Source organism: Sorex fumeus, unplaced genomic scaffold, assembly GCF_029834395.1.
Source record: "Sorex fumeus unplaced genomic scaffold, SorFum_2.1 ptg000014l, whole genome shotgun sequence".
Taxonomy (NCBI): Eukaryota; Metazoa; Chordata; class Mammalia; order Eulipotyphla; family Soricidae; genus Sorex; species Sorex fumeus.
In genome coordinates, this window is record NW_026606071.1 from 34273629 (window position 1) to 34289275 (window position 15647).

General features: G+C 45.3%; 1 protein-coding gene across 1 annotated transcript in view; it reads left to right on the forward strand.

Moving 5' to 3' along the window:
- The window catches only part of XRCC5 (X-ray repair cross complementing 5), a 117937-nt gene that overhangs the window by 48227 nt on the left and 54063 nt on the right, over positions 1-15647 (forward strand). Inside the window, exons 13-14 of the mRNA XM_056111579.1 lie at positions 3222-3355; positions 12931-13127. Of these exons, the coding sequence (XP_055967554.1) occupies positions 3222-3355; positions 12931-13127 (331 nt within the window). The remainder of the gene's footprint in view (positions 1-3221; positions 3356-12930; positions 13128-15647) is intronic.

Genomic DNA, 15647 nt, shown 5'->3' on the forward strand with positions numbered 1-15647 from the left:
CTTTATGTGTGTGTGTGAGAGAGAGTGTGTGTGTGTGTGTGTGTGTGTGTGTGTTTGCGTCGCACCTGATTGCTTAGGGCTTCCCCCTGGGTCTGCGCTCAGGAATCACTCTTGGTGGGGCGGGGGGATCATCTGGGATGCTGGAGATCAAATCCAGGTTAGCCACATGCAAAACAAGAGCTCTACCTGCTGTACAGCTCCAGCGTCATTACCTTCCAGGAATGAGGTGGCCAGAGCAGTGAGGCCTTTGCCTTGCATGCAGTTGACCTTGGTTCAATTTCCAGCATCCCATACAATCCCCCGAGCACTTCCAGGAGTCACCCCTGAGCGTCACTGAATATGACACCAAAAACCTCAAAAAAAAAAAAAACGCCCAGAAATGAATCCTTCTACAACCAAGCATGCACTTTTAGGCATAGAGGTCATCATTGGGATTCAGTTTTTTGACTCTTTTTTGCTAATTTCAAACTCAGTAGAAGATATGAAAAAAAGAATCTTGTTGAGAAATGATCTCATCGTTAGAATTCATTCACTGAGGATCTGAAACATTAAATACCTCTTAATCTGTTGGTTGATCTATCTTCTGTTACCTAATATATGTTCTTGTTCTTTCCCCATTGGGAAAGTGATTCATTAAAACTGTCTGGCATATTTCCCGAGTAGATATATATGTAGGGATATGCAGTGGCGGAGTGATCTGACCTGATGCTGGCTTGTGTTATCCAAAATACAGGTCACTGAGAAGTCACACACACAACGCTTTACCCTCTCCTTCCAGTTCCCAGACCCACCTTACTGAAGGCAGCACAATTTGGTAATGCAGTGCCTGAAGTACCTGCAAAGTGAAAAATGGGATCGAAATGATCACTGTCTGTAATGCTCTTTTATTTAGCAGTAGGTGTGGAAAAAGAAATCGTTGGAAGGATGAAAAATAGCATAATAGACTTTTTAGGAATTGCTTCCTTTTTTCCACCTCTTGCCTCTCGACTGTGAATGATCCAAAAATAGCACTTTGGCTTTTTACAGCTGAATGCTGTGTGAATCGGCAGAATGGAAGGTACACGTGGTCGTTGAGGTAGAAGCGTTTTGAAGAGAGTTGCCTTTCATCCACATTGCAGTAGGCTGTGCCATTTGTATTGACTCAGTGGTTTTTATTGAGGAACATTTGCTTTATGTTAGATTTTAGGAAAGCTATAAAGAAGAGGATAGCATGTTTCTGCTCTCAAATAACTGGAGAGTTTGAAGGGAGTAATGCATATACAGGTATGCGTATGTGCGGAGTGTGATTAGTGCCTTGAGATTTGTAGGAGGAAAGAGTTCACTGGCTTGGGACATTGTGAAAATATCTGTTCTCTCTGCTCCAATGGTGTATCCTGACACAAAATATTATTTCCTTTCTTTCTTCCTTCCTTTCTTTCTTTCTTTCTTTCTTTCTTTCTTTCTTTTCTTCCCCTCTCTTTCTTTTTTTTCTTCCTTACTTCCTCCTTTTGCTTTCGGTTTTTGGGTCATACCCATCAATACCTAGGAGTTAACTGGTTTTGCACTCAGGAAGTTTGTTCTGGCGGGGCTCCATATAGGGTTCGAGGGATTAAACCCAGGTTGGCCGAGTGCAAGACTAGTGCCCTTCCCACTGTACTATCCTCCCAGCCCCCTTAGATGTTTTGGGTTTTCTTTTATTTTTGTTTACGGCCGCGCGACATCTTAATATCTAGTTCTTACTGTTGAAGAACCCAGCAGGCTACTGCGAGTATACTGCCCGCACAGCAGAGTCTGGCAAATGCCCCGTGGCGTATTCAGTATGCCAAAACCCAGTAACAATGATGGGTCTCATTCCCCTAACCCTGAAAGAAGCTCGAATGTGGCACTTTCTAAAATCTCAGGGCTAGGACAAAGGAGACGTTACTGGTGCCTGCTCGAGGAAATCGATGAACAGGATGACAGTGATACAGTGGTTTTTTTTTATATACCCAACATTGCTGGAGAGTTAGGGGGGAGTACTCCCAACAGAAATTAGTGCTGGAAGTACTTGGGCATGACCAGGTCCATTCTTGGCAGAAATTGGGGAGCCATACTATCCAGGGAATTGATCTCACGACCCCACACATGCTGGATGTGTGTTCTTTCTCTTGAGCCAAAGGTAGGGGAGGGTGTTTGCCTTGCACATGGCTGATGCAGGTCTGATCCCTGACATCCCATGTGGTCCTCTGAGTCCTGTTAGGAGTAATTCCTGTGTGCAGAACCAGAAGTAAGCTCTGAGCATTACCAGGTGTGGCACAAAAGCAAAAACAAAAAAAATGTTTCCCTTTCAGGGGTCAGAGAGATAGTGCAGGAGATAAGGGCTTGCTGTGCATGTGGTCACTACTGAGCACAGAGCCAGGAGCATCTCTTAAGCACCGCTGGGTGTGACTCAACCCCTCCCTGCCCCTCAAAAGTTTTTCTAATTCAGTTACTAATTAATATAATATTAACTCAAAGGCTATAGAATATTTTGGTTCTGGGACAATACCTAGTAGTGCTCAGGGCTTACTCCTCTTTCTTGATTCAGTGTATCACTCCCAGGTGCCGGGGATTGAACCTGAGTCCCGTTTGCAAGGCAAAAGCCCTCCCTGCCATACTATCACTCTGACCCCCTGACTGCTGAATATTTCAAATCACTGTGTGGAAGTTGGATTTTTGTATAGCTGTGGTAATGTTCCTCAGAACAAACTTTTGCACCTATGATAGTCCATCGCCAAAGGTTCACTGCATGGTAGGACCTGAAAGGTCTGTCCCCTGAGACCAGCAGCTCTAGCTCTTTTTTGAATAGGGAAACCAAGACTCAGGTTAAATAACTTATATAACTGTAGCACTGTAGCACTGTCCTCCCATTGTTCATCGATTTTGCTCGAGCGGGCCCAGTTACGTCTCCCTTGTGAGACTTATTGTTACTGTGTTTGGCATATTGAATACATCACGGGTATCTTGCCAAGCTTTGCCGTGCGGACGTTATACTCTCTCTCGGTAGCTTGCCGGGCTCTCTGAGAGGGGTAGAGGAATTGAACCTGGGTCGGCTGGGTCGGTCGCGTGCAACGCCCTACCCGCTGTGCTAGATGATATTTTTGACAAAACCAGGAATAAATACCTTAATATCTTGTTAGGAAGATATCTTAAATGAAAATCATTCTTGTCCATAGCAACAGCGGAAATGATCATATTTTCTTTCTGCTGCTTTAATCCTTTAGAAGCGCAGCTGAATGCTATTGATGCTTTGATTGACTCCATGAGCTTGGTAAAGAAAGATGAAGAAGAGGATGCTATTGAAGACTTGTTCCCATCTACCAAAATCCCCAATCCTCAGTTTCAGAGGTTATTTCAGGTGAGAGATGAAGATGAACCTCTGTGTGTGTGTGTGTGTGTGTGTGTGTGTGTGTGAGAGAGAGAGAGAGAGAGAGAGAGAGTGTGTGTGTGTGTGAGAGAGAGAGTGTGTGTGTGTGTGTGAGAGAGAGAGAGAGATCTTCTGAAGGTCTCTATTTAATGAAGGAATAGAGCTGTCCCTTTCTTCTTAAAAAAAATCATATGTGCTCTGACTTGTTATAAAGAAGTTAGAATACTTTGAATATTTTTTTATTCCTGAAAGAACTGTTTCCTGTACCCTGTTCAGACTTTTCTTCACTTTTTTGTCAGTGAAACAGTTTTAATATCTAGGGAAGCAGTGTTCCAGTGGAATATTTTTCAAAAACCTTCACAATTAAAGTTAGCTCAGAAGTCAGATTGTCGTATGGTTATAGTGTGAGATGACTAAAGAATAAACTAAAATACACACAAAAAATACTGTCACTGTCACTGTCCTCCCGGTAATCATCAATTTTCTCGAGTGGGCCCAGTAACGTCTCCACTGGAGACTTTGTTGTTACAGTGTCTGGCATATCGAATACGTCATGGGGAGCTTGCAGGCTCTGCCTTGCGGGCGAGACACTCTCGGTAGCTTGCCGGGCTCTCCGAGAGGGGCGGAGGAATCGAACTCGGGTCGGCCATGTTGGCTGCGTGCAAGGCAAACGCCCTACCCACTGTGCTATCGCTCCAGCCCAACACAAAAAATACAGAAATACTAACTTTTGAATATTGGCTAAAGGCATTGTGAGGTGGTGGCTGGATGAAGGGACACAGGGAAAGTGATCAGAGCACCAATTTAAGCTGAGGAGGGAGGGAGGAAAGGAGGGAGGGAGAGAGGGAGGGAGGGAGAGAGAGAGAGAGCAGATTTGAAGGGAAAGAATATTCTGATTTTGGATTAAGTTGGTGATAACAGGGCATAGCTTTCTGTGAAGCCCACAGAGGTTTGCATTTTGGTTCACACCCGGCAGTGCATAGGGATTACTCCTGCCTTTACACTCAGGAATTAGTCCTGGTGGTGCTTGGGGGACCATATGGGATGCTGGGAATTGAACCTGGGTGGCCTTGTAGAAGGCAGATGCCCTACTTGCTGTGTGCTATTGCTCCAGCCCCACAAAGTTGAAAAATAACCCAGCTGACTTTCTCACAGAGCACCAGAGGTGACTGGGACAGGATCATGGAGCCCAGCCTGGGGGCAGTGTGCTGGTGACTTTGTAATGCATTCTTAGTCCATAGTAAGACCTGTTGTGATGCTGAGGGGTCTTCTCCAAAGAAGCTTTGTTTTTAATGCTTGCAATTTCTTTAAATGGTTAAAAAAAATCCTTTCATTTTGGAAGTATAAAACTTAACACTAAAAGAACCATGCACTGGGTTCTTTAGTATTCCAGGTGTAATCAAGTATAAATTACTTGTATAAAGTCCTTTGGTGTTTTTGCGTGGGTTTCATGACTAAAATTTTTTAGTTTGTAGGGACTGGTGCTGGGCTGACCATTTGTTTTGAAAAGCTTGCGAAAACACATCACGATGGTGTAAATTAGAAACGTCTATTTGACTTCTTCTTGACTATTTACCCAGGATGGGTTCTGTCTTCAATAAGTGTTGGATTCACAAACAGATAGGATGCATAAATGAAACCTTTATTACCTTTCAAAGCTGCTGAAACTGACTTTGATTTTTATATCTTACAGCTTTGTTTACTTTTATGAGGGAGAGTTAACATGGCTTATCTGTATAAAGATGCAGTATTGCTAGGACGTTTATAAATCAGGGTCACTTTTTTTTTTTTTAAACACAGTTGAGCACTAACAGTTCCTAGGGCCAATGGCATTCTGAGTTCAGGGCCAGAGCGATAGTACAGCAAAGAGGGACTTTGCCTTGCAGGCGGTTGACTCAGGTTCCATTCCTGGCATCCCATATGGTTCCCCAGCACTGCCAGGGGTGCAGAGCCAGGAATTATATCTGAGCATCGCTGGGTGTGACTGCCCCTCCCCACAAAAAAAGATATTCTGAGTTCAGTGCAGAAGCAGACCCCTCGGGCTGAACCGGGGGCTAGAGAAGTCTGGAACCTACAGGCACAGCAATGGTGGGCACAGAAGGCTGCAGCGCTAATAGGAAAGTGTCTTGCAGATGGGGGACTTAGGCATCACTGAGGGGCAAAGGGGATACATGGTGTCATGGTGGCATGAAACATGAATGTATGAGGTAGTATGATGTAGGTGGTGGAGAGAGAACAGGCGCAATGGGAAAGCAATAAAGGTGGAAGGAAGAAACCAGGTAGGTTTGGGTTTGGGGGTGGGGTAGTGGGATGGGGAGTTCCTGAATGGTCATTTGGAAGCCTCCAGGCCCCACCGGTGATTCTCAGCCCGCTGAGCGTGAGGTCTCAACACTGGGCACTACCATGCTGACACTACCCAGGCCACCCTGACCGGTTCTTGGGGGGCCTCCAAGGCAGCACCTGGTCATTCTGGAGGACCATGTCGTGTTGGGTAACCATGTTGCATCGGGAATTGGACCCGGACAGGGCACGTGCTCAGTGTACGTGCTCCCCAACCGCTCTGCCCTCTCCTGGCCCTCCTCACTAAAGGATGTTGTCAACCGTGTGTGGCATGGTTGGTAGAAGATTTCTCGCGGTTTTCATGAAAGGTGGTTTGGAAACCTGCAGCGGGCTCACCTGAAGGCATGAGGTAGAAGAGTGACTGAGGGGACATTCAGGAGTAAAGATGGGACTTTTGGAACTAAGCAGTAGCTGATGGGAAAGAGGCACTGAAGAGGATTGATTAGAAGGGTGACATCACCATTAGTTATGGTAAGGAATGTAGACTGAGCACTCAGCAAGGATAATTAACTTTATTTGGCTGGGGGGCAGGGGGCGGGGAGAACACATCCAGTAATGCTCAGGTCTTACTCCTGGTTCTGTGTCAGGATCACTTCTGGTGGTGCCAGGGATCAGACTGGGGTCCACAGCATGCAAGACAAGCACCTTGTATCCTGTGCTATCTCTCCAGCTCCCAAGTTTTTTGTTTTTTGTTTTTTTTTTCTTGTGGGTTGGGGCCATACCCAGCAGTGCTCAGGGCATACTCCTGGCTTTGTGCCCGGGGATTATTCCTAGTGATATACTGGAGACCATCTGGGATACCCGGGATTGAACCTGCTTTGGCCTCAGGCAAGGCAAGTGACCTACCCGCTGCACTCTCTCTCCAGCCTCACCCCCCCACACCTCTTTTTTTTTTCGGCCTTTTTTCAAGTGTTAAATTTGCAATAACTGTTAGTATCTCAGTATCGACATTCAGTGGGGGTGCTGGACATAGGGTGGCAGAGTACAGCTGAGAATTCAGCACAGAATAGATCAGTTTGCCAGGTGTTCCTCTTTTAGGTAGAGAGTGAGCTCACTTGGGAGAGGATTGGGAAGAAAAGAAAGCACCCGAGTGTGTATGAAGAGTTACGGGCAGGGTGTTTGCCTTGCGTGTGGCCGACCCGGATTCAATTCCCAGCATCACATATGGTCCCCCGAGCACCATTGTAGCACTGTAGCACTGTCCTCCTGTTGTTCATCGATTTGCCGAGCGGGCACCAGTAACGTCTCCATTGTGAGACTTGTTGTTACTGTTTTTGGCATATCGAATACGCCACGGGGAGCTTGCCAGGCTTTGCCGTGCGGGACGGAATACTTTCGGTAGCTTGCCGGGCTCTCTAAGAGGGAAGGAGGAATCAAACCCGGGTCGGCCGCGTGCAAGACAAACATCCTACCCACTGTGCTGTCGCTCCAGGCCCCCCGCACCAGCACCACCAGGAGTAATTCCTGAGTGCAGAGCCAGGAGGAACCCCTTTGCATCACTGGGTGTGACCCAGAAAGGAAAAGAAAAAAAAGAGTTACGGGCAGACAGTAAAGAAGAGCTGTTTGGGCCCAAGCAAGGCCGGACATGTGGCTTCATGGTCAAGTGCACACCTCACTTACAGGTGACCTGGGCTCAGTGCCCGGCACCACAGAATAAACAGAAAAGGCCAACAAAGGAGCATGTCCCGCCACTGTTTCCCTGAAGCAAAGTCTGAGAGTTAGAAAAATGCAGAGAAGGGTGAGCCCCCAAAAGGGAGGTGTGCAGAGGGAAAGGCCACAAGCCTCATGAAGCCTTGCCTAGTGGTATGGCAAAGGGCCTTTGGGGTCCGAAGTGAGGTCTTCAGTAACCTTGGGGAACCAGCAGCATTAATGAAGCAAGAGACGGGTGCCAGTGCTGGAAGAGGGTGCTTCATTGGTGAGGGATGCTTCATTGGAAAGCTTCCCTCCCCTGTCACCATTCAGAGATGGCACCCAGGGTGCTGTCCTTAGCCTGTCAGTAAATGCATTTGCAACTGAGAGAAATGAAACAGAAGAAGGATCGAAGGAGGAGGAAGTATTACTAATTTATGGAGGTTGGTTCTCATTTGGGAAAGAAAGACTGAAAAGTATAACCCTGGTCATGTGTCCAGTTACAGATACCTTTTATGGCTGGAGTTCAGGCTTTGCATGCAGGGGCCTGGGTTTCTCTTCTTCTGTTTCATTTCTTTTACCCTGGGTGCCGTCTCTGAATGGTGACCGGGGGTGGGGGGTGGGGGCGAGAACTTTCCAATGAAGCACCCCAGCACCCCATTGTCCCCCACTCCCAACCCCCCCCAAGACATAGGATCTGAACCAAACAAACTGCCTTTTAAATCATTGACAAAATGTTGCCAAAAACACATTTTCAGTTACATTTAGAGCTAGACATGCAGTCCACATTTGCTATGTAGTCTTTAGCAAATTTGTGAAGATTACAGCAAGGAATATAGTTGTTTAAAAGAGAAATAAGTAGCTTGAGGACTTCTTGGCTATGAAAGTGTGTCACTGTCTCACAAACCCATCTGTAAAAGGAATTGGGGGGTCTTCTGATTAAATGAATCTTAGAAGTGTCTCACCTTTATCTAAAATGGGACCTGAGAAAATATTGAGGTGACTTTGACCCACCAGGTCTGCGAGCCGATCATCTGCAAAAATTTCCTGGGAAAATTGCAGGAACCTGAGTTTTATTTTATAATATTAGAATTAAAAATGAACACACAGGATACTAGTATAAATAATTTTTAATTTTGGCTGTAGCAGCCTGCAATATAGTTTTTCCTATTTCCTTCTACCAGTCTGCAGGTATGAAAGATTGAAGACCACTGCTTTAAAACGGCTCTTGTAGTTTTTCTGGTTGACTTAAGGACGATGTCTCTGAAAGAACTGCCTAGAAATCATACTGAAAATCGAAATGTTTTCCAGTAGGGAGGCTTGGTGAAGTGCTCTTTTATTTTTTTCAATTGAATCACCATGAGATATAATTACAAAGTTGCTCACGATTGAGTTTCTTTTCTTTTTTTTTTTCTTTCTTTTTGCTTTTTGGGTCACACCCAGCGATGCACAGGGGTTCCATCTGGCTCTGCACTCAGAAATTACTCCTGGCGGTGCTTGGGAGACCACTTGGGCTACTGCTGGGAATCGAACCCGGGTCGACTGTGTGCAGGACAAATGCCCTACCCACTGTGCTATTGCTCCAGCCCCATGATTGAATTTCAATCATGCAGTGTTCTAACAGTATACATTTCCTGCCACCAAGGTCCCCAGTTTCCCTTCTCTCCGCCCTCCACCCCATCCACTTGAGACACTTTTCTTCTCTCTCTGTTATAAAATGCTTATTGTTTATTCTGGTTCTCTTACCTTTAACGTCGAGTTTCATAGAATATTTCAGAGTATGTGAAAGCTAGTCAGCTCTGCTTCTCAGATCCGTAGGGAGTTAGTTATTAGCTGTTTTAGGTTTTTTAGTGACCTGAGGGGGAGCACTATGAATGCTTAAGAAGTTTGGGGTTGGGGACCCGGTAGGGCACTTGCCTTGCAGGTAGCCAACCCAGGTTTGATCCCCAGTATGCTATATGATATCCTTAGTACTCCAGGGATGATTCTTGAGTGCAAAACAGGAGTAAGCTTTGAGCACCTCCATGTAGGTACCCAAGACAATAGTTTGGGTGAGGGTCAAAGTGTGGCGTTATTTTGGTTTCTCCTTAGCATTAAATAGACCTGATGCTACTCATCCTCAAGGGAAAGTCTGGTAATTAGGAAAGAGGAAGACAGAGTCAAACAAATGGGTAGACTGTGGGAAAGGCAGACTCAGAGTTTGTGTATTCAAATAAGGGAGCAGCACATGGAATTCTTAAAGGAAACTGGCATTCTACTTCAGGGTTTTCTGAGTTTCTAGGATGTCAACTTGTGGGTGGAACCTGTTGCCATGCTTCACAAGAAAGTAAAGAGAGGAAAGAGACCAGAGCCCATAAATAAATTTGCACATCTGAAGCAGAGATATGAGTGAACTCTTAATGGGGTCCTGCAAAGTAAAACTATTTAAACCTATTTATACTTAAAAGCTTTTTTTTTTTTTTGCTTTTTGGGTCACACCTGGCAATGATGAGGGGTTCCTCCTGGCTCTTCACTCAGGAATGACTCCTGGCTATGCTCGGGGAACCATATGGGATGCTGGGAATTGAACCTGGTTCAGCAAACGCTCTACCCGCTGTGCTATCACTCCAGCTCCAAAAGCATTTTTGGGGGGGATGTTTTGGTTTTGGGCTATATGCAGTGACACTACAGGCCTACTCTTGGCTCTGCACTCAGGGATCACTCCTGGTGGGTTTCAGGGTATATGGGGTGCAGGGAATCCAACCCTGACCATCCACGTACATAGCAAATGCCTTATCAACTGTACTATTGCTCTAGCTCCTTAAAAAAAAATGACAATGAAGCATAATAGCTTTAGTAAGAAAGTGTTGGGGAACAGTTTTTCCCCAATGTGCCCAGACATGTTGTGTACCAGGCCCGGGCAGATGGGGGGCAAAGGATGACAGACACGCTGAGAACCCACTCTAGGAGACAACCTATCTCCTTTCATTTTATTGCCAAATACACGCATATTTTATGGAGGGTCTCGTCTTAAGAGGATGGTCCAGTCACATAAAGTTTAGCATTACTGACCAATCACCTTCCCAACTCTGCTTTGCCCTGGCCCAATCCCAACTAGGGCTAGATGCTGCGGTTCAGAATGACTTGCTAAGCTTAGGTGACAACCCTTGGGAGGTTGAGAGAGACTCAAGGATGGATACCTTGTGCTTGTAAAATACACCCAGACACTCCCTACTGGGTCACTATGCAGGGACAGATCTTATCTGCTCTGGCACCTGTGCCATGCTCCACAAGAAAGTATAGAGAGGAAAGAGCCCATAAATAAATTTGCACATCTGAAGCACAGATATGTGTGAACTCTTAATGGGGTCCTGCAAAGTAAAACAAAACTAAACAAAACCAGGGTTAAGTATAAGCCTTGCTGCAAACCCCAGACTTCTACCCAACACACCATATGGTCCCCCCAAGCATAGCCAAGAGTGCTCCCTGAGCACAGAGCCAGGAACAGACCCTGAGTACTGTGAGGGCTGGCCTGGAGAAATCCATCTGTCATGACCTAGCCATGACCTGACCTTGATCTCAGCCCCACTTGGATTGCAGTCTCCTGTTGACAGGCTTGTCAGCAACGAGAATCCTAAGAGCACTATAGCAATTCCTGTTTGGTGCTTAGTATATGCCAGGCCTTTCTTTCAATCCATGAAACCAGTCTGTAAGCAGCTGGAGGACATCTCTACTTCCAAGAGGGAATGTTTAGGTAATTAAACAGTAAACTTTAGGAAAAAAAACAAAAACAGCCCATGGGTCATTGGTTCTCAATCCAGTAATCAATTGTGGGAGGTGGGGAGGGCACAGAGCTAAGCAACGTGTGTGGAATGTTTGAAAGCAGAGGGCTAAAGCTCACTCAGGCCATTTAGCACTGACTGGCTTTTGCAGCCCCTTTTTATTGGGTTGACGATCAAAATATCCAGCATACCTCTGAGTACATAAGATCAGAACACCTTAAAATAGCACTGTAGCACTGTCCTATTGTTCATCGATTTGCTCGAGTAGGCACCAGTAATGTTTTTGGCATGTCGAATACTCATGGGGAGCTTGACAGATTCTGCCTTGTGGGCAGGATACTCTTGGTAGCTTGCCAGGCTCTCTGAGAGGGACGGAGGAATTGAACCCAGGTCAGCTGCGTGCAAGGCAAATGCCCTACCCACTGTGCTATTGCTCCAGCCATATTATTTTGTAGTCTAATGATGCACCAATTTCCTAAGTAAATCAGACCACCTTGTAAATCTTTACATCCCACTTCCCATGTATTGCATATCAACATCCTATGCAAGCCTGCACAATAACCCAATAAGGTATTTGTTTAACTTTTACCCAATCATAGCACAGTTAGTCTGTAACAGAAAGCGGCTGCATTGGGACATGCTGACCCCAACCCAGTTCACTCAGAATTCCTAGCTGTTGGCAGCTATTATATGGCCTTCTTTGCAAGGCAGCGTTGCCAGAACTTCCTCATGACTCTGGTCAGACTCCAACACATGGGTACTTTTAGAAAATGATAGCACTGTATAGCACGGTCCTCCCATTGTTCATTGATTTGCTCCAGCGGGCACCAGTAACATCTCACAATAAATTGTGAGACTTGTTGTTACTGTGTTTGGCATATCGAATATGTCACGGTTAGCTTGCCAGGCTTTGCCGTGCGGGAGCAATACTCTAGGTAGCATGCTGGGCTCTCCGAGAGGGGCGGAGGAATCGAACCGGGGTGGGCCCAGATTGGCTACATGCAAGGCAAGTGCCCTACCTGCTGTGCTGTTGCTCCAGCCCATAGAAAATGATAGTGTAGAAAAAAATAGGAGAGAGCTGATAGAGTGATTGGGTGGTAGAAAGATTGAGGGTAGGTTGGGAAAGGGACACAGCCTAGTAGAGAAGAGAGAGCCCGTGTCCACCCTCCAGGAGGATTTGGGCCAGACCCAGTGTTCTTGGCCCTTTCCTGTAACCCATGGAGCTGGACAGCTCCCCTTCACTCATTTTAATTTGCTGGAGGGAGATAAAAAGATTATAAGCAAGAAACAAGAGTCCCCATTGTCAGAAGTTCTTCCACTTGTGGCTTTGGGGGCCCCCCGCTAACCAATCTCTAAGTAGTTAGGGCAGCCCCTCTTTTTATAACGTTAGGTTCCTTGTCTTGCAGTCTCCAGCTGGCAGTACTACTGGGCTGGGGACTGTGGGACATGGTTTTGGATTTGCCACGGGAGCCCTTGACCCACCCTCTTCATTCTAGACTACACAAATCTCAGATGGTCCCTCCCAGATGGCAAAATGGAGCTTTCTTGGTCCTAAAAGGATGAGGAAGCAATATAGGCTGTCTCCAGTGTTTTCAGTTCCTCATCCAGGCTCTGGAGAGGTCGTATGGGGGTTACTAGAGCGTGCATTTTGCAAGAGGCAACAGTGACCAGACTCAGTAAGTAGCATGATTACTATGGTTCCTCAAGTGCCCCCACTGCTGAACACGAGGCCAAGAGGAAGCCTCTGGCTGCCACCACGTGTAGCCCCACCCCCCTACTCTCACTTTCCAAAATAAAGTCAATTAAAAAATAACACTCTTTTACTTTTTCCAACAGTGTCTGCTGCACAGAGCATTACATCCCGGGGAGCCTCTGCCTCCAATTCAGCCACACATTTTGAACATGCTGGATTCCCCGGCGGAAGTAACAGCTAAGTGTGAGATTCCTCTCTCTAAAGTAAAGACTCTTTTCCCTCTGACTGAAGTCATCAAGAAAAAGGATCAAATGACTGCTCAGGACATTTTCCAAGACAAGTAAGTACTTCACATGTGATGGGTAATACCATTAAAAGGCTTCTGTAATTAAATGTGGATAAGGGTTTGAGGAATCACAAAGGTGTAAGATATTTGATGTTTTTTCTTTTTTTCCTTTTTGCTTTTTGGGTCACACTCGGAGATGCTCAGGGGTTACTCCTGACTCTGACTCTGCACTCAGGAATTACTCCTGGCAGTGCTTGGGGGACCATGTGGGATGCTGGGAATCGAACCTGGGTTCGTTGCATGCAAGGCAAAGGCCTTACCCGCTGTGCTATCGCTCCAGTCCCGACGTTTTTATTTCTTTCTACCATACCTGGCTATGCTCAGGGCTTATTCCTGACTCTGAACTCAGGTTCCTTAGTGATACTCGGGAACCTTTTGGGGTGCTAGGGATCTAGCTCAGATCAGCTGTGTGCCAGGCAAACACCCTACCTGCTGTAATATCACTCGAACCCCTGATATTTGACTCTTAACATTGAAAACACTGATTCTCATTTTTATTCATTGCAATTGCACTTTATCCTTATGATCACTTGGGATTCACATCTACCCTCTGATCTGTTAACTTTTGACCTACCAGATTTTTTTTTTATGAAGGAAGATTTTGAATATCTAAGGTTAAGTTTTATCCTTTGTAAAGTAAATGCAGGGAATAAGGAGAGAGGGTAGAGCATCAGGTTTTTGTTTTCTTTTTTCTTTTTTTCCATTGAGGAGAGGTGTCAGAAGGGTTATCAGGAAGATTTTGGGTAGAAAAATAGAAGTGAGAATGAAAAAAATCTGTCCCCTCTTTAGCTCTGCCATTAGCATGTCAGGGATGTTCTTGGTTCTACCATTAGTGAGGTATTTATAGTTTAATGCTCTTCATATAATCCTAAATTAAACTTTCAGGTAGCTATTAAGTTTTTTCCCTCTCATCAGATTTTGTTCAGAATCTGTAGCAATTTCCATTCACAGGAGAGAAAAAATAAACCAGAGAAAGTTGTTGCATATCTGGAGCCATTTGAGTATGTAACATTGGTTTTTTTTCTTTTTTTTAAAACCAGGTTTTGTCTTGGTTATTAGTGACAATTTCTCCAAATCAGAAGTCTTTTCATTTCTCTAGGTTGCATTTTGCAAGCCAATTTTAGATTATGCCCCCCCTTTTTTTCTTTTATTTCCTCCTTTCATGTATATCTTTATTGAAAAACAGTAAAGCAACTATTCCAGTGGGGTAATTTCCAGAAAACCCAGAGTCTGTAAAGTGTTAATTGTGTGGATCATCTTGCAGGTTGGATGGAAAGCTTTGTATTTTCTGCGGCTTTTTAGAGTTAATACTCCAAGACTTGTCAGAATTGAAAAACCCACTTCAGGGGACTGCTGGGTTCTCGAAATAGTCCCTTTCCCAGCACCTCCTGGAGCTTAAAGTCGGTATCCTGCCTTTTACATAGAAAGACTATCACAGAAAGTTCTCTTTCCCTCTGCTATTCCTATCCACCAGTGTCCCTCTGATTAGTATTTTAGAGCAATTCAAACCGGTTCCAGTCTTTCTCAGCCAGTGCCAGCCCGGCTTTCTTCCCACTGCAGTCATGTGGCTATTGTCTCTGTGTTTAAAAGCGATCTTGTGATCTTGATTACCTTCTGGTATTGTGGAAAAGAAATGGGCCATTTTCCCCTCCTCTTGTTGATTAAAATGTAAATTAGCTGGTTAAAAAAACACACCACATAGACCCAGAAGGCGGCTTTGTATCAGTTTGATTCCTGCTGTGATTACACCTTTAGCCTTGTGCGTGTGCCTACATTTATTCCTTCAGGAGGTTCAAGGGTGCAGAACTTCTCGTCCTTTGCTCCCTTAATGCTTTGCGATACAGCCTCACTCTCTGCCCAGGGACTGAGAATTCACTCATTCATTCACACCTACTCATAGGCCTATTCTCTACCTTTTTGTTGCAAAATTTTTAATTTTTTTTTAAGGACTGCAAAAATGACATGTTAAACAAATATTTATTGATAGCTTTTATAACTAGAATGACTTAGTTCTGGGGCTGGAGTGATAGCATTGTGGATAGGGCGTTTGCCTTGCATGCAACCGACCAGGATTCAATCCCAGGTATTCCTTATGACACCCCCACCCCCACCCTGTGCACAGCCAGGAGTGATTCCTGCGTGCAGACCCAGGAGTGACCCCTGAATCTCACAGAGTGTGACCCAAAAAGTAAAACCAAAACAAAACCCCAAGAATTCTTTCTGCAAAGGTGCTCTTGCTAGCAACAAGATACTCCTTTTGAGCTTACGCAGCATCACTGTACCCAGGGTACCTATTTTTAGTGTGGTATTGCAGGACTGAGGTTGGAAAATGGGCAGATGTCTTCAGGAAGTATCAGGCCAAAACAAGAGCCCTGAGCTGGGACTCTCTAGTTCCATTCCAGCTTTTGTGACTCTTGACGTGATTTGAGGGTGGGGAGTTTGGGGATCATACCCTCACACCTATGAAGCGTGTGCTCTACTTGTGAGCTCTATCTCTGGCCCATAATACGATTT